Source organism: Ostrinia nubilalis, chromosome 15 (genome assembly GCF_963855985.1).
Source record: "Ostrinia nubilalis chromosome 15, ilOstNubi1.1, whole genome shotgun sequence".
NCBI lineage: Eukaryota > Metazoa > Arthropoda > Insecta > Lepidoptera > Crambidae > Ostrinia > Ostrinia nubilalis.
The window spans coordinates 5,847,251-5,874,302 of NC_087102.1; the positions used below are offsets into that span (position 1 = coordinate 5,847,251).

General features: G+C 35.3%; 1 protein-coding gene across 1 annotated transcript in view; it reads right to left on the reverse strand.

The window, feature by feature from the left end:
- Positions 1–24,232, reverse strand: part of LOC135078830 (protein spaetzle 3) — a 43,890-nt gene extending 19,658 nt beyond the window's left edge. The window contains exons 1-3 of the mRNA XM_063973385.1: positions 24,061–24,232; positions 10,458–11,417; positions 2,489–2,610 (exon numbers count right to left, since the gene is read on the reverse strand). Of these exons, the coding sequence (XP_063829455.1) occupies positions 2,489–2,610; positions 10,458–11,226 (891 nt within the window). The 5' untranslated portion in view covers positions 11,227–11,417; positions 24,061–24,232. The remainder of the gene's footprint in view (positions 1–2,488; positions 2,611–10,457; positions 11,418–24,060) is intronic.
- Between the last annotated feature and the right edge of the window lie 2,820 nt (positions 24,233–27,052).

The following is a 27,052-nucleotide window of genomic DNA, read 5'->3' on the forward strand; positions in this document are numbered from 1 at the left end:
AAAAAATCAAACTTCTAAGTTAACGCCATCAAAAGATACAGCAGTTTATACCGACACCTTAGACGAATTTCCGTCACACGCTAGGGAATCAAAACCTACAAGGTACTTCCTGTGAACTCAGAATCTTGAAATTCGGCACGAAGCAACGTTATATAGTACAGATAAAGGAAAAATTGCGAAAATGATAAATTTGAAGTTATATAAAATTTTAAATATTATTTTTGCTTACATGACATAAAATATTTTTTTAATAATTATAAACTTACTACCTACCCTTTTTCACATGAACGCGTAGAGATATTAAAGTTGAAATTCATATCAAACACTTCTTAAATCTAATTGCCTCTAAACTGTGAGAAATTCTAAATCAACGCAAAAATTCAAAACGCTGAGGTAGGTACCTACCTATAATGCAAATATAGGAAAAATAAATAAATAAAAAATAATCATACCGCATATTTTGAAATTCGCCACTACTCGCAACGGAATCAAGTAAGTAATTTGATTTATATGATACGTCATAAATTGTAAACCGCTACGTTTGTACGGCGGAACCCTCGGTGTGCGAGCCCGACTCGCACTTGGCCGGTTTTTTCCCAAACTTTTACTTACTCATAACAAAAAGTTGTCGTAACTATTCAATGAATGAAATTATGAGCTAAATTATTTTACTATACTATGTGCCCGCGACTTCATTCGCGTGAAAATAGTTTGAAAAATAAGATTTCCTAGCTTTGAAACATTTTTTTTTCTTTACTGCGTCGTGGTTTTATATGTATAGCCATTTCATATTACCTTAACTACATAAATATTTAGCTTAGATTGAAATGGCATTGGTAGACTTGGTATTTACCAGTATAATCCGGACCACTACATTTTTAAATGTTGACCTACCCAACTATGTTTGTATTGTGACATAGCTCGTCTAATAAAAATTTATCGCCAGTTTTGTTGCTTAGCCGAAACTCAAGAGCAGATGAATTAATTTCAACCTTTTTGATGAGGCCGAGAAAGGTTATGAAAAAAATATACTGCTGAAATGAAAACGTGCACGAGCAGAACGGCTTTTATTAACAATATTATTTATATGAAGTGTAAGGTTACTATTACATACATGTTTAATAGGTTTTATTTATTAAATAGACCAGTGGTTCTTAACCGGTGGTCCCTGGAGGCATTCCAAGTGGTCCGCGAAGACTTCGTAATAAACAATTAGTGACGTGACGTGACGTGATGAGTCGAGTAAACACAACGCAAATGGCGCACAGTGGGCGAGAAATCGACCTCCCCTTTCATAGGATTTTGAAAAAAAAGTGGTCCCTGACAAGATAGAAATTTGGTAAAATGGTCCCTCGTGACTTAAAGGTTAAGAACCACTGACATAGACTAATCGCATCGTTGAAAAGTAAAAATAATACCTGCTTAGCTTTTTCCTAAATTGGGGTTTCCCCAGTTTTCCATGAAATGTATGTTATTTTATTTAACTTCTAAACATTTTGTAACATTTATTGGCAAAATCGACAAGCTACGATTGTCTTTGCCTGTTCAAACGGTTCTGTTAGCTTAACCTAGCTTGAACAGTTTACGCAAAATGTACAGTCACACTCAACGTAATTTTAAGAACTTTACCGTACATCATGTAGCTATATTCCTTGACAATACTTAAAAGTTGTCTAATTCCCGTATTCACAAACATTACTATGAGGTCTCACAGTGCGCGTGGACGCACAGGGTGACAAACGATTCAATCAAAGAGCTCTATTCAACTCTGTGCGTTCGATTTGCTGCTTCACTTAAGCAAGCATCGTTTGTGAATACGGGCGTTTATGGGCGTGACTATACTTACATTGTACTCTAAAGTACACAACAGTGTTGCCAATTGGCTAACATTAGTAGTTAAATAAACAGTCCACGTGTTAGAATAGATTATTTTCAATGTGCTATAGCCTAAGTTTAGGAAATATCAAGTCAAGCCCTTTGAGCATGCAAGATGACGCCGAAAAGTTTGGAGAAGTTGCAATTTTCTATAATTTAATGTGGTTATGGGATCGAATGCGTACATGAAGTGGCATTATGAATAGCCCTTTTTTGAGGTGATTGATCGAAATTTTACGTTACATTATGTATATTCTATTGAAGTCTATTCACATTATATTGCCAAAGACATACTCAAGTGAACGAGGGAGAAATGACACTCGTAGATTTCCCAATTACATCCCCAATTTTCTCCTTTCATCAAACATAGTTATTTAACATACTAGCGACCACTAGCGACTTTGTACGCGTGGATCCCGTTTTCGTTTTCCCGTTCGATAAGGGTTGATTTTTGCAAAATCCCGTCTTAGTGAGCACCTACGTTCTAAAAGGAACCTCCATGCAAAATCCTAGACTCCTAGCACTTGTAGTTTCTGAAATTTCGTGATGAGTGAGTGAATCAGTCAGTGACCTCTCACTTTTATAGATATACATACATGGATGGCAAACTTACAGGTATTTGGTAGAATGAGCCATTGTTGACTGTGGGGTAGGAGGTGAGCGGCACTACTGGGACGGTGCCGTTGCGCAGGAGTATCGGCCCCTGCAAAGGCGTCACTGCTGGCTGCCCAGAATCTGAAATATAAGCAATTAGAGGGGTCAGGTCATAAATATCATCATCAGTCATCATCATCATTCTCAGGTTTATTTAGTTTCCATTGCAGGAGCACGACCCTCTCTAATTTACAAGAGGCAAATGGAGGATTTGGCTTACGCTCCCTATTTTGGCCAGATGGGTTGGGGAGGCCTGAGGTTCAGTGGATGAAGTTATTGTGTAAGATAGGCGGGACGTCTGACAAGGATTTGAAAAAGCTCCTATGCAAATAGCCACCTCTACACATATCGCCTACGCTATTATTTGTGGATCTTGCAATGACATAAGTAAATGATACCTTATTGTTTTCACAGAGGAAGAAAAGTGTCTGTGGTAGGGGCTACATAAACTTTAGTGGAATGGCATCTCGCTGACCTGACTAGCCACTAGCTATGCGTAGTCCCTCAGGTTTCTTTCGCAAGGAGGTACGCCTTAGTCATAGAAGATGTCATGCATGACACGTAGCTTGTCGCAATATCCATATTAGTCTACAGCAGTTGAGATATCAAAAGTGCCTTCTAAGTATGTAGGTAAATTGCTCACGGCCACACAAAATAAACAATACTTACACACACAATCACACATTGTAAATTCAGATTTAGATCCTATCCTAGTCACTCACAAAAAGTAGGTACTATCACAATTTCACGAAATATTTAATGTCAAGGTTCCACTAGCACTATTTTCACCGTATTTGTTCAAATTGTCTTGACCGTCTCACCTCGCGCGTTCGTTGAAACGTCATTTCAACACGAATGCGTCTGCACAGGTCAAAGGTTACGAAACCACTAATTCTATAAGTAGGTGCTACTAAGATGTGTAAGATGCAAAGGCCGTCTCTCATTCGTCGGCTGTCATTTGACCTTTCTTCCTGGTTGAATTTGGGTTTTGAAAGTGTTTTTTGTGTGAATGACAGCTAGAAACGGTTAAATTATTAGCGCATTCATTAACATCCTATGGCTAAACAAGCTTTTTCTGTCTCATTGCTTTTGTTTCTCCAAACAAAATTTGGACCCCGTTTTACACCATTGAAGTACTAATATAAAATATTACTACGTAGTACATTATAACTCAATGTTTTACACCTGGGATAAATTTCGAAAAATCCTTTCTTAGCGACACAATTTTCAGTTTGATCTGTGTGTTCATAGAACCGAGCAATTATTAATACAAGAGACACTTATTATTATCATAATTATTATAGAACATGGAAATGCCGCATTGTTAGGTCATTAATTTAATTATACTTGTAAGAAATAGGAAATTCCAGACAAAAAGTATAATAAAAAATGTTTTGCTATGTTATCATAATATTGCATTAACATTAATTGACGGGTTCATTTTTGCCTCTTACCACGATAAAACATGTAAAAGCAGGCTATTTTCATAACAATACACATCTGCGTTTATTGCCGTTAAACTAACTGACAGACCAGTTTATTGAATGTTTGTTTACATTATTTACTTCCTCAACGGTGTCCTTTTAGTATAATGCATAAATATTTACTCGTGATAAACACGGTTTAGGTACTTACATAAGGTTGAATATTTGAGTGCAATAAAGTAGGTACCATATTAGTTTTCTGAATTTCGTTCGTTCGTTCGTTCGTTTCAGCCGAAAGACGTCCACTGCTGGACAAAGGCCTCCCCCAAGGATTTCCACACAGACAGTTCCTGCGCCGCTCGCATCCAGGCGCCTCCCTCGACCTTCACCAGATCATCGGTCCACCTAGTGGGAGGCCTGCCTACGCTACGTCTTCCGGCTCGTGGTCGCCACTCAAGAACTTTCCTGCCCCAGCGGCCGTCAGCTCTACGAGCTATGTGCCCTGCCCACTGCCACTTGATTTTAGCGATTCTGCGGACTATGTCAGTCACTCTGGTTCTCCTACGGATCTCCTCATTTCTGATTCGATCACGCAGGGTTTTCTGAATTTACTATAGTAAAAAAAGTTATTGAATGGAAATTCCAAAACAGAATACCAGTTAGGCCACATTGTAGAAGTTCACAAGTGAATTAAATCAAAATAGAACAACAAGTTTTAAAAACTTGTTCTAATTTCCATCCTAGCTTCCGATGCAAGATTTGTCTATGACACCAATTTATCCAGTTTGTCATTAATTAAATAATCATTTGATTATAATAATGCGGAACAGGTGATTTCAGAGAACTGATCGGAGTTCATAAATATTAACTTTGCAAATTGATTTGCGACCTATTTATATTTAAACGGCATGCAAACTTACAGTTACCATAGTAGACGAGCTAACAGTAGGTTCGTTTCAGTAGGTAAAATTTTAATTGACAAGTATTGGCATCAAATCTACCATCTATAAACGTTTACATTTAACGATTGGGGACTCTTTCTTAACAAGAAAAAAAATGCTTCTCCATGGACAAGCGTTAGATGCAGCTAGCCAGAAAAACCTTGCAAATAACAACGTGACTCAGAAAGATGACCAACAAGAGTGATCAAAAGTTCGTTAAGTAGCAGGCCGCTACCAATGATCAACATGGAAAGCATTGGGGGAGGCCTATGTTCAGCAGTGGACGTCCTATGGCTGAAATGATGATGATGATGATGATGAAAAGTTCGTTTCAGCCAAATCGACAACGACTATCGACGATCTGGTGAAGGTAGCGGGATGTAACTGGATGCGGGCAGCGCAGGACCGGTCGATATGGAAATCCTTGGGGGAGGCCACTGAACGTCATTTGGTTGATCAGAAGTAAGAAAGACAAAAGAAGTGATCAGAAGTCAGATAGGAAAACGGTAAAAGGAGTGAGGCACTTTACTGCCGAACATTTTCTTGGCTGTGTCAGGCCGAATGCCATAAAATTTGCAACTAAAATGGAATTAATTTTCGATTTGAATTTATTGGTTCGCACTAGCTAGCCCTAATTATGTAACGTTACGAGAAAGAAATCTATATTTTTCTAAATGTATGTAAAGAGAGCATGCCACGAAAGATAATGTTTTTTCAATTTGATACGATTTTCTTTCTCTGTAATACCGACGCATAGTAATTCAATGTCAACATAAAACTTAAATTAAAATCAATGTTACTAAGCAACCTCATTCACAAAGGGAGGATATCCTCCACGACGTAAAGTAAACAGAAAAACATGCGCATTCATCCAAAAAGGCGAATATTGTGAGTAAGTACGAAGTTATGTAAGGCAGTAAGGTCAACAAAAGATATTTTGACTTGTCCAATGTCCATAATTTGAAAAGAGGAATTCTCTTCTTCTGGCCTAAACATGATCATTTGGACCAACTTCCTAAATATTAATAAATAAGTTAGTTTAGTTCAACATTCATTGGATCTTAAAGTTTCTTTCCTCATCAAATCGTCAAATCTTAACAATAATCGAGGAAGGTTTGCACATCTGATCAATGGGTTTGATACTAGGGAATGGAAAGTAGGATAAGACGACAACCATGTATGTCTCTATGGTGTGTCTCTATTTCATTAGTCTCTCTCTCATTCATAACAAAATCCAGGGGAGAGAGATTTCATAATATATTTAGGATCACATAATTCAAATAGTTATAAAGCGTTTAAATACCAAATCACACTCAAATATCGTGTACGATTTGTGTTATAAGATTCTAATGGTCCAAAAATCCGTCTCCAGGTTCATTCGGAAAGTACATTTCTGCGCACCGTAGCAATTGAAATAAGTCGGGCACAAAGAAACTGGTTGCTCGTAGCGTAAGGTCGGTATTTGAAAGGTCCAGTCGCGACGCTGGTCATTGTACGGGCTTAACTAACAATTGCGATGCAAATAAATAGAAGCAAAACGACAGTGGATTAGGTTAAGTTGATGATCAAAAGGAAAATTATTTTGAAGAAGTTGAATAAAGCGTTCGGACTAAATAACAAAATTTTGTAGTTCTTAGAAATCTTCCATAGAAGCGAGTATAACAAGAATCCATAAAATCGATCGATTAGTCGGGTATCGGTATAGCGTCATGCTCACAAAACAAAAGAAAAACAATTTAATTAGTCAAATTTAGACGTTCGTGGTCGGAAAAAGGATTTGAAACACCGAACTTATTTCTTACGTGTAATATTGTACTTGAAAAAATCGAACTGCCTAAGGTGGGAATCGAACCCACGACCTTTCGCTTGCCGGGCGATTACTCTTCCATCTGAGCTACTTGGCTCTTAACGCTAGAATTTTTAATAACGATCTAATAATAAGCAGCGATGGTTCCTGACCAATAAATTTACTTTTGGTTATCTGGCAGGGCTGAACAGTAAGGTATAAAAGGTTCTTATGACATAAAAAGAAACAATGAGAGAAAAAGTTCAAGGAAACATATCGAAAGTAACATAACATAAATTGAGAGATCATAAAGAAGAGGGCTGGTTTCATCAGAATGAATGGTAATAGGCTTTTCAGTGTCACGTTGAAGCAAAATAATTATTCATTTGCATGAGTGAAGTGCGAAAATACAAGATCATTACTTTTAATGCTTTTAGTCTGACACTTGGTATACCCTTCTTAAATACCCCATATCATCATAATGTATGTACATGTTAAAGCGTTGATTCATTTGAATTAATATACCGTTAACATTCGAAAGAGAAATAAACTTTTATCTGTCCACAGCCATCCAAAATTTTTGATATAAGAGTAAGGGAAGGATCAAGGTTTGGCAATAAGATGATTTAAAACACGAAAAATTCAAAACTACTAATTCCGTCATTCCGAATTGGAACTGGCCAAATGTGTATTAAACCCTGTAGATCTTACATTTTTTTAGACCACCTTTTACGAGTAAATATAGTTAGATAGTGTCAAGTGAAAATCAGGCTACAAAATGTTCACTACTCTAAGCGACCGGGAATTTACACTTTTTCCTCCTTATTAATATTCCTGCGCACTACAACCCTTCCCGACATTATGTCGGCATACAGAAGAAGAATCGATTGAAATTCATTATTCCAGATCACACAACGAAACAATGATGGGGCATTCCGAAGAAATCAACTAGATCTGTCATTTTTGCGTGCACCGCACATAAATTCAGAGGACGGGGAAAAAGTGTATTCTCATGATGTTGCGAAGCCTACTCCCTATTACGACACTGTTACATAAACAATGTCATCGGTGTACGTCGACAAACCTGTTCTGGAGACGATAAAGAGATGATTCTACGAGCTGACGAGACGAGTGTTGAAACTGTTAGATACAAACTTTCCGAAGCAGGAAAATTTCAAATACTTACGAGTATTCAGGTAATCATAAATGCACGAGACCCTCGTCCTCTAGATGAAAGAGGAAGAAGAATGGTACTGCTCCCATTTCTATCTGATATGCTTCTAACTCATTTTGTTGTGGATTGGGACTATTTAAACTTCTCTCAAGAACTATCAACTAACAGTAATCTTAGAAAGTAACGATTATCCCGTAACCTTCTTATACCTATTTGACTTCTTTATCTCTGTTAAGTTTATAAAATTAGATGAAAAAAAAATGGTAAAAATTCTAATTACCGGATAATATTATAAGATAACCATATTAACCATCTACGAGTACTAAGTTTTTTTTATGGTACAGGAGGCAAACGATAAAATAAAATTACGTCAAGTTAATCAAAACAGTTAATTGATAACACTACGCATGAAAAAGTTCCAAAACTCCAAACGCCTCATCCAAAAACTTTAATATCTTTGTTAACGAAAGTACAATGAACGGTACGAAATCGAAAGTTGTTGATTCGTGGTGCGTTTACGTTCTGAAGCTCATACCGATGAGATTCCAAGTGAACAAACACGAAAACAAAGTGGTAAATAATGTTCAAACCATGACGCAACTTTACCGTCAAGCTGCAAGTTCACAAATGCTTTCTCCCCAACCAGGTCAAGGTCACTTGCCGCTAAGTTAATACGTGTTGTGGCTGATGTAATGCGATCATCTGATGATGGTTTGAGATCTTCTTTTTTGCATTGGTTGGTAATCTACGAACCTTCGGTCTTTGCATTAGTTTTGTTTTGGCCAAGGATCGATTTTAAAATGATTTTCAATTTAACTCTCAACACGTGCTATGTGTCACGTATTTAAATACTCAAGACTTACGCTAGAAAATGATTGCAAACAGGAGCGCATTCCTCCATTTCTTAATTTTACTGAATTTTTCTTCAATAATGGTACCACTATTAACAATATTAATTACCTACTACCAAAAACGAAAATAGGAATTTAACGAAATAACTCTATCCTTCTCTTTAAGTTTACTCCATACTTAATTTGTGATCTGAAGATGAGTCTAACTGATGGCTGTGTAAGTGAAACCAAGGTCATAGCGAGTGAAGACATTAGTAATTTTGCAGTCAGAAAACTTTATGTTAATGGCGTTTAGTACTGACACTTCAAGCCCGGTTTGTTAAGTAACAATCCTCTTGGTTTTAATGTTGTGGTTTAGACAACATTTCGGCATATGGGATGAAGCTTATCTTTAGTGTTTATATTGTTGTTATCTCAATATTTAACTCAAGACAAATCTTGCAACACAAATGAGCTATTCGATTTATGTTTGATCAAAATATTTGCATGAGTCTGAAAAATAGTTTATCGTTTAGGTCATGTTATTTATGAATTGAATGCGTAATAAGTAGCAATTTTGCATAGGAAGGATGATGAACCTCTTTGGAATTACCTTCAATAATAAGGAAGATTTTAATTTGATGATACGTAACTCGGTGAGTCCTATCAAGACACGGTGGCATTGGTCTAAAACGTTGTTCTATATAACGCTCGTTAAAACAATTTAATATGATGATTGCAATCTTTATTGATGCCACTGATCACGTTTTGGCAGATTTGGGAGCTCTTAATCACCGTTTATCGTTAGAACTAAATGCAGGAGTGGTTTAGCCTCTGTCTTAGGATACTCATTCATTTCCATGTGTCCATGTCTACAAAGCCAACTATTGTCTGTTGGCATTGGAATCCGGCACTAAAGTAATCGAAGGTCTCAAGACAAGATAATATAGACTTAAGCGATTAGGGATGCTGATTTTCTTGGCTAGTCAAAGTACAATTTGTTTATTCTTAGGAATAAGCAAAAACTCTAATGTCATTACACTACTGTGGCCATGAAGTGGTCAGTGGTCGTACTCACTAGCGATTGTAAGTTAAAACGTTATGTGGCTAAAATATCGTATCGAATGCAGCAATTACCTGTGATGAATAAATTGATCGTGGTATTTGTGCTACTTAGGTATTTAGATTTAAGTCAACAAAATACATTGTTATTGACATCCAGAAATCCTTGTGGTCAGTGAATGATTATATTATTGGTTCTCAGTCAACATTTGGACGTAGACAAACGTAGATATTTTAAATAAGCTTATCATTGCCAATGATCTCCACCTACTTGGATCTCTCGTATTAATCAATATCTTAAATCGGAACAAAATCATTCGTGCCCGATTGTGATAGAATTGGAGCATGGCGCTACCACAAGTCTGGTGATAAGTATCGGCTAACGGCGTGTCAGCGCGCCGATTTATTTCAACGATCAATGAACAGGATTTAATTGTTGGCTGACCAGCAGACCACCTTGGGGCATGGTTATATTAGGATTGTCAGGTGAACCTAACTGACGTTAACAATAAAATATTTCCAGTCATAACTACTGGTTAATTGTCTCAAATTCGTTTGGCAGCGAGCGCTCAGTGCTATTTAAAATTAGAGTCTGTTTGATGTTGGGGTGTGCGCTTAAGTCTGATTCTGTATTTAGTTTGAAATGGAATAAACAATTTATGCAGTACCTATTACTTAAGAGCTACAAGTATTTTAATAAAAAAATCTTACCTGGTCCTGGTACATCGTCATAATAGTCATCATCGTAGTCTAGCACCGCATGGAGTTGTGTTTTGCCTCCTGACCCTGAGCTTCCCGTTTCCACCTTTGTGAAACCCCGCGGTCGATCAGGCGGCTGAGTATTACTGCCTCCACCACCACTTGTCTTTGTTCCTGCTTCGATTGGTCTAGGTGGAGGTGCCGTGGCAGTTGTGGTTCTACTTGCGAAGTTAAAGTTATTTATATTTTGGTTCGATTTCACATCGAAATTTAGACTAGAGGGGGGTGTTGTGGCACCAGGGTATGGCGCGTCCGCGAACCCGCCATAGGGCCGCTGTGGACCGTTTGCGTTCAGCCTCCTTTGCTCGTAATCGTAATCTCCCGTCGGATCGTGAACATACTGCCCCGTGTTATCATACTGTTGGTTCACTTCCTGCACTCGGTGGTTCTGTATTTGTACATCTAAGCGGGCGTTGTGTTGATACACTTGCGCGTGCAACGGCCCGTTATAAGGATTGTGTGGGACGTCGTCGTGTGGGTAATGAGTGTACTGGTTAGGCGGTGGGAGGTAAGCGGCGCCAGCTCGCTTTCGGAGCTTGGACCTCCTTTGTTGGTTAGCCGGTGGTGCATAGGGCTCGTTGCCTGGTTGTGGTGGGTACTCGGCCTGTTCAGGGGAGTAGAGTAAGTCGTCAAGATCGACTCGGAGAGGCGCTGCAGTGGTCGGGATGAGGGCTGGCGTGGCCGCGGCAGCCGTCGCCAGCGTGAAATTCGCTAGTGCCATTGCTTATTCCGTTGGCATTGGAGGCAAATGTCAACTCGCTATGTCAATATAACGTACGGGCGGCTATTACGGCCGCGCTTGCATAATAATGTGAGCGGCGTGGGATCGTCTAGCTGCGCGAGCGTCTTCGCATGGTCGGAACAGAGGACACTGCACTGGCACACTGGTTCACTGCGGCACTTCACATGTATCTGGAACAAACGAGAGAGAAATGTTAATAATGACGCGGCTCTTCATGTTTCATAACACATGTTTTTTTTTAAATACAGTTATGTTTAACTTTACTTTTGAATAAAACAACAAGCTTTAAACCATAAGGTAGGATACGTAAGTCCAAATTTCAGTTTGTGCAATAAATTATAAAATATGACGCAGTTACCTAACCACAGGTAACATAGTGCCTAACTACACGTAAAGTTTTTAAATAAATGCCTTTGTTATATTGTATTTTATTTAGTACAGTCGATCGTCGTTTACGAGTGGTTTTCCCCTCGTTTCGTGATATCCTTGCCACCTCGTGGCATTCGCCTCGAAAGGCTAGAGTCGTGAAGCCGGTCCAATTTTATACAGTTTGGGCTCAACGTTTCGGCTGCCAGTTGCCACTTACATTACTCATTGTCTAGAATTATTTAACTTTATTGTCCACGTTAAATTATGGATACATTTTGCTTACTTACTGTACTTGAGATACAGCGTTCACGACTCAAAATAATTGGTGCCTGATATCAAATAGTGGTAGCTTTGATAAATAAAATAACTTAAAACAATTAATTTGACAGCTACTTAATGTCTTTGCATAGGTTTAAATATTCAAGTATGGATGTGATTTGTATGACCGACTTTTTTCATTTTTCATCCGCAAAGAGGAAGTTCTTGGCCTGCATCTCACCTGATGGAAAGTGATGATCAAGTGCAGTTCTTATGAAAAAAGTAATAGAACCATGAACGTCTGAATTATGGAACTTCAAAACACTACTCCAGCGAACCTTTTTAAAAGGCGTACACAAATAATATTTTTATTTCGCGCATTTCATTACAAACTAATTTGTTTTAACAGTGGTTAACTATTAATACTCTGATAATTCCATTGCGAATATATTTGTATCTGCATTTTAATGTACGAAGATCATGATCTGCCTCGAAGGACACAAAATGGAAGCATTTAAATAAAATATATAAGATCATCTACAAATTCAGATCACAATGAAAAAAAATGTTGAAAAAATTGATCTGCATGCAAACATTCTGCTAGCAATTGGTATCTTCGATAATTTCAAACTTATTAATTTTTATTCTTGCCAATTAAATGATGTTTCCAATGCCTTCATATTCCGCATAATATTAAAACGGAGTTGCTAAAGTTAACTATTTTTGTTTTAAAATCCTTAGCATTTTTTTAAAAACATTTCATCGACTCCTGGTCTCGTGGTTGCATACAGTTCAAACAGTGTAAATTCGATTCCCTTCGAGTTATTTGAATGTTAGTGTGATAATACCTATCCTTTTTATCATAGTTTCATGGACGTTAATGTTCCTTCATTTAGGAAAGTAGGTATTTTAGGTTTTAGGATCAGTTAATTGATTGATTGTTTGGAAAATCATTAAATATTATCAGTCAAGCACTATATCATTTTATAAAATACAATTTAATGGAAATCTGCATTCCGCCGGCCATTGTGCATTGTGCAAAAACCCTCACCAAGTCGAGCTGATCACGACTCCAAAAACCCAAACTGCTAAATGCCACGGCCTATATCTCTTGACATTCAGTGCCAGACTGTACAGTTGACAGCGCATTAGACTGTACAATTTTTTTGGAAAGTAAGTACCTATGTAGCATCTTTTTTTTTCCACAACAGGGTAGCTTTTGGTATGCATCTCATGGAAAATGAGCAGGACAAAGGAGACATAAGCAAGATTCTTCAACCGCAGAGGAACTAGCTATATCTCACCACCACTGCTGAAATTGCTGTAATGGCGATAAAATTAGGCAAGATGAAGGCAGCCAGCCACGAGGACCCACCCCACTAGGAATTGAATCCGGGACCTTTGGATCTGAGACGGGTGGTATAAACACTAGAGAACAAAATTTTTTTTATCCACAACGAGGAAGCTCTTGGCCTGTATCTTACCTGATGGTAAGTGATGATCATGCCGAAGGTGGAAGCGAGCGAGTGAAGTAGTAAGGTAGCTATTACAGCTGTATAAGATGCAACATTATACCTTGATATACTGTCGTCTGTACTTGAATTCCTGAAACTAGTGATGTCTCGCGACCTCGCACGCTCAGCATTTAATTTTACTGCTCTAATCTACCTAAGAACATCTGTATCACGACGCGATGCGCCAGCGCAGCCGTGAGAAAAACTCGCTGCGCGCCGCATGGGAATTGATACAGTAATTAAGGTGAAAGAGAGGTTAGTATTTTGCAACAGTTCGCTTTACGAGTACCAATACCGAGATTAACAGAGTAGGTGTGCATTTTTTTTATTTAGCTTCGTGAACTGGTTATTATGTAATCCCAACTAATTCCCAACTAATAATATTATAAATGCGAAAGTAACTCTGTCTGTCTGTCTGTCTGTCTGTCTGTCTGTCTGTTACGCTTTCCCGCTTAAACCTCGCAACCGATTTTGATGAAATTTGGCATAGAGATAGTTTGAGTCCCGGGAAAGAACATAGGATAGTTTTTATCCCGGTTTTTGAAACAGGGACGCGCGCGATAAAGTTTTTCTGTGACAGACAAAATTCCACGCGGGCGAAGCCGCGGGCGGAAAGCTAGTATGGTTATATTTACTAAATGAATTTAAGTAACGTAGCTTAAAGACGATGACATGAAGCTAACATTGATGCCTTCCTTCAAAAAGAAAAAGAAAGTGGAAAAACAAGGTTTAGGAACCTATTCGTATTTTAAATAGGTGAACAACGCGAGCGAGTCTAATGCCCGTTTTCACCATCGATCCCTAATTTTTAAGTGACCCCTATGAAAACAAAATTCCTGTTATGTGTTACCATAGGGGTCACTTAAAAATTAGGGATTGATGGTGAAAACGGGCATAAAACTAATACTTGGTCAGTTTTTTAAACTAACGTGACTAAGTAAATATTGAGTAAATAAAAAATAATAATCACTTCCGATTGTAATAACATGCCAGCAATTAAATGTAAGTAATATCATACCAACGACAGATATTTCGATTAAAACTGCGCAAATAGTATAGTATAAAATATTTTATGGAACTAGACTATTTCCTGTCTAGGCCACGTTATAAATCGTGCAAAGATACTTATAGATATCGCAATTATGCGTCTATTGTTTAGCTACAATGAGTAATATACAAGCTGATATAATATTTTTATTTTTAAGTGCACGTTAAGCTAAACTCAGTGGCAATGTTAAGGCGCCTATGCAACAAAAAATTAAATTAAACAATTAACAATTAAATTAAAAAGTACAATTAAATGCTGTTGAAACATTGTTATACAAATAAAATTTAAAAAAATGTTCAGTCTGATATCCTGGGGCCTGTACTTACCTACTGAGAACGAAACGAGCGTGATATAAAATTGTGGTATGTACCTACTAACTATCAATAAAAGCTTTTCAAAACTATAAGATCTGTCATAATAAACCAGAAAACCAATTTGACACATTTCCCTGTCCTGAAAAGTACTAAATAATGAAAGAAAATGAAGATTTTTAATTTGGTTTCGTTACCTAGTTTTTTCCAATAAAGACAATAAATACAGTCTCAAATTTTTCAATCAAATCAACTTTTATTGTAAACTAATAAATCAGTTTGTCCAGTAATACCTATAATTTAATTGCCTACACATACTGCAGCGGTCGAAGCCTGACTAACTGTCAAATGCTAACTAGAATGGCCTACTCTGGATTTAAATCAGTCTCAAATGTCAGTGTTAACTGTCAACATACTGTATATAATTTATTATGTGCTATTGACAACATTTATTTATGTTGACACAACATTAGTAATAATTACTCGTATGTAAACATAAGTTATTTGCAATTTCTGATTTAAACAAGCAGCATTACATTAATTATTTCGGAGAATTAAGCTGGTTTAATGTTATTTCACGTTTCCATATCTTCAAATTAAGTAAGTTATTTCACTATGGGCTGATTTTTCAAGAATAAGCTTGTCATTTTGACATATTTCCCATACTTAAACTGTCAAAGTGCCAAAGTTATGATTCAGTTAAAAGAGTTATCCAACGATTGAAAAATCAGCCCTAAGAATAATATTGAAACAAATTACTATTCGAAGAATACTGTAGTAGTTCTATTAATGTTTAACTTATAACACATTTGTTGAGTAAAGTAAACAAGTAGGGCATATTTTCTTCAAATTCATATAAAAAAATCATTTTCAGTCCTAAGTTAAAAGCTTTCCTAAAGCTCTATAACATAATAGTGTGATAAAAATAAACTTGCTGTTCCGATTAAAGGTACTAAGGAACTTGTCCTTAAACGAGTTATAGCGGAATCAATGCAAGCGGTCGACAAATCAATCAGCCTTGTCAATGTAGCCCAGGTCCACGGAATGTGCGACCGTGAATGCGTGGCGGTCGAGTTTTCGTGCACGTGAAATGTCGCAGGTTTTATTTGGATCGGCCAAAAGCTTAGTCCAGTCAATAAAGCATTATAGATGGAAAATCCGTGGAACACAATTTCTGACTACGGGACTTTATTTAAACTAGTTTCCTAACTACCTCACACCTCCTGGTGAACATAGCAAAAGTCCCCACTCTTAGCCCTTGAGCCGGCGGGAAGAAATTGTGTTCCACGGATTTCTCTCTACACCGTCGTTAAAGCATTCATTGACTGGACTAAGTACTACTACATATTTTTTTATGTATTTTCTAATTGCAGGAGAGACCTACTCGTAGATATGAGAATTATGAAAATAAAATGAAATGTTTCATGTACAAAGTCAATTGGACCGGTCGTTACAGAAATCCTTGGGAGAGGCCCATGAACGTCTGAAATGAACGAACGAAAGTCGGGTAGCAATTTTCATTGTAATCTACTTCTTATTTTGTCTGTACAATAGGCACTTACAGGGCAGATATGTACCATCCTAGACTGCATCCCACTTAACATCAGGTGCGATTGTGGTCAAATACCTGCCTTGTTATGCATAAAAAAAAACATCTAGGACCTCACACTCCTATATTATATATTATATTATATTGTAAGAACTATTTATTAGTCTAAACAAATAAAGAAATTTTGACTTTTGACTTTTTTTTTATATACTAAAGCCAGTTAAAGAAAATGAGCATAATAACTGTGTTACATTTTGACAGTGATGGACAACTAAGACGAAACAAGAGGCTCTAATGTAATTTTTATGCTTTGCTAAACATTAAAAAGAAATAAATGTCACGAATTCTTACCAAATACAGTCATTGGATGCAAGGTTTAGTAACAAAATTTTGCATTTATGTTAATTTGGTAGACATAAAGCAATGAAGTTGAAAGATTGTAACTTTTTTACTTTGAGATAGATTATTTTTGGTTTACAGAAACAACATTAAAATGTCAAATCAATTGTTTTATGCCTGTACAACATAATTTACATTCGGGCCATAATATGGAGAGCTCAAACAATAAAATTTATGTCTTGTTTCCTAGTTTTTATTACGCTTATGAATCAAATAGTTTCGTACCATGAAATTATGCACTTTAGCTAGCAATTAACTTTGGCTCAGCATCTTTTAAATTGTTTTTTGTTAATCTCTTTTAATTCGTTGACATTTGGAAAAATATAAAGAAAATATAATTCTATGTGTAACGGTTCACAATCCAATAAAACTACCCACGCTTTAACATTTTGAAGATCGGACTACTAATTCATTTGAAAACTAGATTTTTTTTTTTCCGTTTGCTTATAATGTTTTTGGAATTATTAGATAAATAAAGATTATTCACTGGCGGACACAATGACATTTTAAATAATGAATATAATCTCGAATGATCTAATAAATAAAGGATTTAATTTTAGGCGTGGAGATAATGTATGAAAGCTTCCTACAAATACATAAGTGGAAAAAGACAAAAACATTATGTTTTATAAATTTAATAAATAATTTAATTAAAATTATTACAAAAAACTATTTTTTTTGTGTATTTTTGAATAATCATACAATTAACAACCAAACCCAAGATTTGGCAGAGATTTTATTATTTAAACGATTTATCGTATCACAGTCGGTACTTAAACATTATGTAATTTTTACTTGTTTAGTTTTATTGAAAAAAGGAATGCGCACATAATTTTATTATGTCAATTATAAAAGACAAGGATAATGAGTACCAATTATTTATTTAATTGATTTAGTGTGAATTCGATCAACCATTCAATTAGAGCTCAAACCAAACATAGATCTTTCCTATTTTGGCAAATAGTGATGTAAAATCTACATAGCCCGAGTGTCAACAAAATGGTTGCTGTATTAGTCACTGCAATAAAAGGAGATGTCGATTGATCGCTGTCAATTAGTCTGTATTTCATAATATAGATTGGGTGGGTGTTCTCCTATTTTGGATCATCAACAGGTTATTTAGATAGTCTTCTTTTCTTTACAGCAGCACAATTAAGCGGGGAGGAATGGGTTGACAAAGTTTTTAAATGACATCCAATCACACTTATTAAAGTTTTATTTATGTTTTCAGATGGGGATCTGGGATGAAGAAGGTCAATCAATAACATTTTTTTTTCAACACCCACTGCTGGACAAAAGCCTCTGCAAGGATTTCTATAACGACCGGTCCTACCCTGGTCTGCATCCAGGACCTTTCAGATCATCGGTCATCTAGTACCTATTGTGATATTACGAGTACCTATAATGAAAGCTTTGAAAAAACACCTAAATTGGTTGTGTTTATTAGAAGTAAATTATAAGTAAACTAATTCTTATATCGTTTTACTTCTTACTCAAGCTTATTTTGTAGGAATTTTATTTATAAACGCGACGACCAAATATAAAGTTGCTTAAATAATTAAATCCAAAAGCGTCGGTCGTTTACATAGCTATTCGAATTAGTTGATAGTCCCACATTACTCAAGTAGTGGAATGTATTAGATAAGTTTACACATTAAAGTATTTTTATATGATGTTACTAGGTAAATGCGATTTACAGCTACGTGGGATTAAGTATAAGTAGGTATACCATAATATTTAGATGTGTACTTAAAAGGACCACAATTTTAAACTAAGCGAAGTCACTGATGTTGTCTCATTAAAAACTTTACTAGATTTTCTCTAAGCTTTTAATCAACACTGAATCGATTCTTAAGAGGACTGGGACTTAAGAAGATCATAAGTTAATATATTTACACTACAACTAAAGATGAGTCTAATACAAAGGAGGCTTTGTAAGCTATAATAATCTTGTTGTGCAACTTGCAATATTCGCAGCTACTATTAAATGATCATTATTGTATTATTGTAAGCTTTGAAACAGTGGTCTTAATAATAATTACAAGCCTGTCACAACACAAGGTAAGAAGGGCCCAGTGGGTTTACTCGAGTGCGTGAAATTAAGAAACTTCACAAATCATTTCATCATCATCATCATTTCAGTCACTGGATGTCCACTGCGGAGCATAGGGCTCCCTCAATGATTTCCATATTGCCCAGTTGGTAACTGCCTGCATCCACCGCCTTCCTGATACCTTTATGAGGTCGTCTGTTTACCAATCATTTACATGTACCTAGGTAATTTTAAGGTGCGCGTGCGTGCATTGGTGAAACGAAAGACAGACCCATTATTATCAACATCATCATTACGAGTATTATAGCCATAGGACGTCCACGAAACTTGGCCACCCCAATACGTTCCAGAACGCCCGGTTAGAAGCAGCCTATATCCAGCGCCTTCTGGGAACCTTAACCTCAAAGATCTGCTTAATCTCTCTACATTATAATATTCTAAAGCGATTGAGTAGTATTTGACCTGGTTATGTCAATCAGACAAACGATCTTGCGTCATTTTGATGGCAGCGATCGGATTTTTATGGAAAGTGTAACAGGTTTTATAACCATTAATGAGATCACATCCGAGGTGGAATCTTGTATGAGTTTCTCAAGGGTGTTAGACAAAAACAAAAGCAAAGCAAGGCTGAGTTGCACCACCTTCACTTTAACCGTGACAAAAGTAAAAAGTATGTACTACCCTAACATTTACCAACTGTCAAACCACACATGTAATGCAAATAAATGATTTGATTTGATTTGAAAGTCTGTCATAGAAAAGTTATTGTTCGGTTAAAATTAAGGTAGTGTAGTAACACAGCTTTAAACTGTATTTCGTAGCAACCTACATGGTTTAGATATCCCTGGAATTAGGTTAGGTGGACACTTTTCTATAATTATTTAATCATTCGAAAAGATCTAATGATGACTTAGAAAAATCGAATAAACCGAAATAATCTTTCCTACCATTTTCAAATTACTTACCACCCATGTAAGCATCGATTGCTTCAGTTAAAGCACTACATCCCATAAAAGTAAATAAGGACACCTAAAGTACTTCTTTATTTTACTTGTTTGCATACTTTAAAAGTACGCAACTTGATCACTCACTCATTATAAAGCTTTTTGAAAGCTCAGCCCCCCTAGACAAAACGCACTTTTTTATCGAATCGAAAATCGAATCCGTCAAAACTTCATACAAAAAAATTTTATAAAAAAAAATAAAACCGACTCCAAAAAACCTACACTAAAACGTAGAAAAATAATTACTAATTACCTACTTATTTATTAGGACGAATTATTAATATTTATGTAGGTATACCATGATTGATACTTCTGGAGTCGGTGCCAAGATTATGAAACATGTAAAGTTTGCCTGCACCGACTCCAAAAGTATCAATCATGGTATACCTACATAAATATTAATAATTCGTCCTAATAAATAAGTAGGTAATTAGTAATTATTTTTCTACGTTTTAGTGTAGGTTTTTTGGAGTCGGTTTTATTTTTTTTTATAAAATTTTACTTATTTCTTGCTTTTTAGTTAACTAATTATTACCTTGATGTTACCACTGAAGGTAGGCAGTACACTGAGACCAAAAAAAATTGGTTCATAATCGGCGGAGATATTGCGTATAAAAAAGTTCATCCCCAATTTTCCACCCTTGGGGGTGAAATATTTTCTTCAAATTCGCATGAAACCACCCTTTTGATAATACCTATTCAACAAAAAAATAATCGTTCAAATTGGTTTATAATCGGCGGAGATATTGCGTATAAAAAAGTTCATCCCCAATTTTCCACCCTTGGGGGTTGTTTTTTTTATTATTAAATTTAAATGGGACCACCCTTGAGGTATTACCTATACGCCGAAAAAAGATTTGTTCAAATCGGTTCATAATTGGCGAAGTTATCGCGTAACAAACATAGAAAAAAAAAAAAAAAAAAAAAAAAAAACATACGGGTCGAATTGAGAACCTCCTCCTTTTTTGAAGTCGGTTGAAAAGGGGCTTTTCGACCACTTTTCGACTGGTTTGCGATTGTAATTTGCACTTTGTCTAGACCCACAGTTTTAATTGAATCGTCCCGTTTCACTGCGTGATCGTCGTTGTATAGTAAAAGTGAAGCATTTTTGATCTTGATCCGGGACGAAATTACGTCGTAAAGGACAACTTTTACAAATGTCATAACGTTGATGTGTAAATTCTGTCAAGTTTAATAACAATTACTATTGTCGATATACTTTTTATGCTTGAAGTGTGATCCAATATCAGTAATAACTTTAAGGCCAATGCAAAACAGACTTTGTTTCTCTCACAATAAGTGTTACAGTTTTTGAATAAAGGATACGCCTGTAATTGGCACCTTTTACTTTGTGTAAATCGAGATAATTTCTTCGAAATGTCAATTATGGAGCAAGTGTCAACGACTTGACAAGGCTACCCGGAAAATGTTGATGAACGGAATTAAAATAGTTCTAGTAGAAGGTGATCCTATTTGGGTAGGTAGGAAGACAAAAACTAATAACGGTTGTTTCTCTGTAGATATAATTTATTTGCTTCTGAACTACCCTCCACAACATTATCCTGTTATGAATATTTTTTATTTTTATTTTGAGGGTAGATACCACAATGAAATTAAATAAAGAAGTTGCAATTTTATAAAATACAATGTATTAAATTACATTAGGTATTTTATAGCAGATTTCAGTTCTAGTTCCACTTCAAGTAATGCAAAACAAAATTATAAAAATACTTTTTCAATATAACCGCTTAACTTCAACTGAAAAAATATATAATGATACTAAATTAATGAACATCAAGCAATTATATACCTATACTACCTGCATACTAATAAGAAAAATTTTAAAAAGCTCTTTCCATACTAGTATAACCTTAACTACAGCTAAAAACTTTACTAAACGAAGCGCTCGCCGAGCCAGTTTTCTCGTACTACCCAAAGTAAGAACAAATTATGGCAAAAAAATGATCACTTTTGAAGGAGCGCAACTTTATAATAAAATACCCTCAGAAATAAAAAATGTAAGCTCATTTAGTGGATTTAAAATTAAACTTGCTCAACATATTTTAGAAAGTACCTAAGCAGTTGGTTATAAAAAATAAAATAAAATAATACGAATGCACTAAATGAGTACCTACCTATGAATAAAATAAGCGTTTTGAACGATCTATTTAAATACTCATGTAAATGATGTTCTCATGTAAGTGACATTTGTCTTTTTTGAGAATAAATTTCTTTAACCATAATGTTCATGTACTTACATGATTTTTTTTAATGGAATTCTATGCTTTTCCTTTGTTAAGGATCATTAAAAAACAAACGACATACTAATCATTAAACTAATCTTCAATCAAACTCAAAACAGGCCTTAAGGACTGGTTATAAGCACACTTTCGATTACAGACAAGAGATAAGAAAAAAAATCCTTTCCGGGTAGAACAAAAACTTAAAATGACAAGTGTATGTCAATTTCTAGTAGGATATACGATTGACAGTTTATTGTAATTAGTAATTGCTTAAGTGACACTATTAACATACACAACTCTTTCAAAAAAGTCTCACAAAAAATTCTTGTCCTTAAATACCAAATTTTCTAGCCTATGTCCAACAGTGGACTGAGTTGGGCTTACAATAATGAGAGAAAAAACGACATAAAGGACGTATCTACGTGCTTTAACCAGCCTAATACAGAATTTGAGAATGATTTACATCATATTGCACAATGTTAAACACAAGTTAAAGTTTTTACCGTCCAAGGTGGACCGACGACCTCATAAAGGTAACAGGAAGGCGCTGGATGCAGGCCGCCACCAACCCATCCATTGTGGAAATCATTGGGAGAGGCCTATGTTCAACAGTAGACGTCCTATGGCTGAAATGATGATGATGATGATGAAAGCTTTCACCTTCCTATAAAGTAATTAAATAGGATAATAAAATAACATTGCTTAAAAATATTTTAAGGTAGATGATATTCTTAATGATTTTATTGTAAGGTAGATTTATAAGTTTACTAATAATTGTGAGGTAAATCTAAATAAACTAATGCAATGGTGGCAGCACTATCGCTGTACAGTGCCGCGAAAGCTTTTTCTTACTACCTACATTAAAGTAATTCAAATTCAAGACTGAAACTGGATAACGGTTCGTGAATAATTGACTTTCGTGAAATGGGAACCAAACATTTGTATTCAAGATTTGCAAGCTTCACGGCAGTTTTTACGTAATTTTTAACACACAACATTTACTTCACTTGCGTAAATTTTAATATACCATCAGAAAATAAAATATCAAAAACATTTTATTTGTTGCTTAATTTATGGTGGGTTTTACTACATCCCTTACATACTTGGGAAATAGTTGATTCCCTATACAGATTCATTGTGGAGGTATACCCCATCACGACCAAACTGACCTTAAGCGTCTCCAAGGTCAAGATCTAATTCTATAATTTATCTATCTAACCAAAGTTCATCAAAATTCATTAAATTGTTTCAGCGCGAAAACGTAACAGACAGACAAAATATTCGCATCTTTATATTAGTTTGGATTTCTGGTCAAATTAGCTTTAATTTTTTATAATGTAGGTAGGTAAACACTGATGTATGTGGTAGCGTTATGTCATTGACAGTTCGATCTGGACGAAGAGTGTTTGCGCAAAGATTGGCGGCACACCACCAAGGTTGTTCCACTTCAGACACAGCTAATAATAACTATATGTACTTTATTACTACTACTACTATCAAACACTAGCCTATACGTGCGTATTTTAATATCAACATCGCTAAAGACGCATTATCAATACTAAGCAGCGTATTAGATGTTCAATCATTCGTCAAACCTGATAAATATCAACAGTGTGCACACAAACAACTGAAAATACAAAAATACAAAGGTAAAAGTCCGTTACATTTATGTTTTCGAACTACCCCCTACTGAAAAAAAGTTAACAGTAGCTTTTAACAGTTTAAATTTTGAATTTCGTATTACTTTAATAACGCAATAATATTTGAAAAATGTATATGAAGGTCCGAAATTAGTAACAGTTATCAAATTAACTAATCAATCGTTTTCAAATTAACTAAAAAAACGTTCATGTAGGTAGGTGTATAAAAACCAAAGCACGTGCTTTACATCTGAAAAAATATGTTTAAAATGGCTATATTTCAACGCCGTGTCAATCTAGTGGCTATTACAAAATTATCACATCACACAAAACTTCACCGAATTCTCAAGTTAACATAATATTAACACAATTTGTGGACTGTCGTTATTTGCATAACACTCTAAAAACGTAAAATTGATCCTTACCTCTTAATGAGTCCTTTTAAAACTTGCTATCCCTCCAAAAAGGTCCACAAAACTGTCACGGTAAATAATAAACACACGACAAAAGTTTATGTGGTTCTAGTACTACACACAAGAGAACGCGTGCAACCGCTAAGGCGTTACCGCGGGTACTGATTTGTATAAGGCCTTCTGGTTAATGCCACCTCTTTGAAAACTCACTTACTGGCCAGTTACAATTTATATCACAAACTTCCGATGATGCATTGTTCCGTTTTGTCTATGGTTTTGTCCAGATGATTTGATACAGTCTGTATATCACGCGGAAGCGTACGCGGATCAAATGTGGTCGGTTTCGCCAGAAAATACCGAGTTGGTATGACAAAACTGTTTTGTATTTATCCTTTATTGTTGATACATGCTGAAGAATAAATTGATTTGGTTGTGTAACCGATTATTTACGCATTGGTCTTAAGTTATTAAATATTTTTATTGGCAAATCAATTGTCATGAAAAATTTTTGTTGTGTTAATATTTTAGTTATTAAATTTTTATTCCTGTTTAATAAATAAATTATGTGTGTTACTGCTTATTTTAGTCATGAATTTGAGCTTAAAAGTATTTTTTGATATTTTCGTGCTGGCAAGTTCAAAAGACATCAACGAGAGTTCTTATTAAAATTATGGAGTTTTTTTATACTTGCAACTTTAAAACGACGTATGAATGTTTGGATAATTATTCTTTTTAGGTACTTATTCGCGTGGTTAATTGAGTAAATAAAAATAAACTTGACCTGTCTATAATTTGCGCTATATAACACTTGCTAATTTTAGAATGATGATCTAACAGGTAACATTAGTGTAATAAAATAAATACGAGTTACTAATTATAGTAACTCGTATTTATTACCCGTATTTAAAACTAATAAGTAACTCAATATTTACTGTTAAAAAATAATTATATCTTTTTAACAATAAATATTGAGTTACTTATTAGTTTTAAATAAAATAATAATATTAAAAGTCGATGATGTAGGTACCTAATGTTTCAAAGCGAGATGAGATCATTTTTAGTTTCAGATGTATTTTTTGTGATTGAATAGGAATGAAAGAGTATGTATGAACTACCCCCATAATTTTCCATGTATAAAAATATTTAGATTTTGGTGAGAAGTCTTTTTGCTCACCAGATATACGATTTTTGACTACTTTTGCCCATAAATCAAATCGCGAACGAAACCTCGAGTAAAATGTTATGTATGTATAGGTTAGACGGAAAACAATAAATGATTTTATTATTATTAAAATAGATTCATAAAGTAGACTGCTGTTTTCAGTTCAGGGTTAATATAAACGTTAAAAACAATACAGTCTAGGACTCTGGCCCAAATGCTTTTGCTCAATATTTGCTATTTTTATGGAAATGCTAGCAATATCCGAAGAAATATACAAGTGGGTAGACGGACAAGTGGTAGAAAAATAACAGAAGACCGTGTAATAGCTTTGGTCACGCCAATACAGTCCATTTGAATAGTTGTAATATGAAACAATCTAGAACGAAATGTGCTCGGGCTGTCAAAAACCGCTACAAGGTTTGTTACTAAGCGAATAATATAAATTCCAAAAGAACTGTGTATGTCTGTATATTTCAAGCCTTTTACTGGAGGCGTTTTGTTTGATGAATTAAAATAAAAGCTTGAACCTTTAAAATTTGTATTAGATCCTTCTAATGTTCGCAAAAAGGGGCTGACATTGGGGATGAAAGTTAAAATGGGGAATCAATAATTTCTCATGTTGACGATATGCAGTCATTTTTATATTTTTTTATTAAAGAAAATACATATTATATTGTTTTATATTTTACTGGATAACTGTAATATGTTCTTTACACAAAACATTACTGTAAAGTTCTTTTCTCAAAACATGAGGGTAAAAATGTGTATCGATTCTACTGTCATGTATTACATTAGTTAAGCATTAGTTATAGTTTATGATTAATTTACAACTTTGTTTACTATGCATGTAGGCAATAAATAAATCTGAATAAATTTATATCTGATGAAACTGATATCCGCAGTGGAGAAATACTAGTTCTAATAATAAATCTTTTATCTAGAGCTCATTCAATTTTATTGATCTAATTTAAAAAAAATATTGGACAATAATGAGATGAGATTCTGTCTAAATTGTTATATTGTTTTTTAAGTTATTAACAATTAGTTCCAGGCTTTCAGTCATACTGTTACTTTTTTATCCACAAGAAGAAAGCTGCATTTCAAAGCAGGTCAGCATTTGGAAAGTCCTACCTAATGGAAAGTGATGATCCCGGAGGTGAAATCGATTGTGGAAACGGGACTATTCCCACTTCTCGTTCCCACCACTGCAATTCCTGTGTAGCCAAGATCTACAGCTTGACCGCCAATAAAAACCCAACTAGTAAAGGTTAAGTTTGTCCAGGGGGAAAGTTAAACGACAAAGTGGAACAATTATTAAAATAATTATACTGAACTGGTAACCCTGTATAAAAGTGACCGTAGCGCACATCCGCAACGCTGGGCGGCGGGAAAACCGCACGGACCAAACACAAATTCATTGTTGTACGAGACAAACGATGAAACGACGCACGCGCCGCTAGCGACGCAATTTTGTTCAATTATAGAAATAAACGGATACAAGACCAGTGAATAAAAGTTTAAGGCTGGGTGGGTTGCACCATCTTACTTTAACTTTAACAAATGTTAGAAATCTGACACTCCATACAAAAAAACAACGCCTTTTTTATAGTTACGGATAAAGTTAGGTGGATATATTTTCATTTTGGATATAGTTTTTAATGTTTTAACTGATAGGCTTAATAACTCTTGTGACAGGTACTATAGGACCAGGCGTCGCGTCTTTCCGTTCTATACATGGCCAGAACGCACCCATAGGAAACTGCTCGTGTATATTTTGTAGTGCCCGTTTGTAAATCTGTGACTCCAAACTATACACGAATTTTGCGTACTGATCGTGTATAG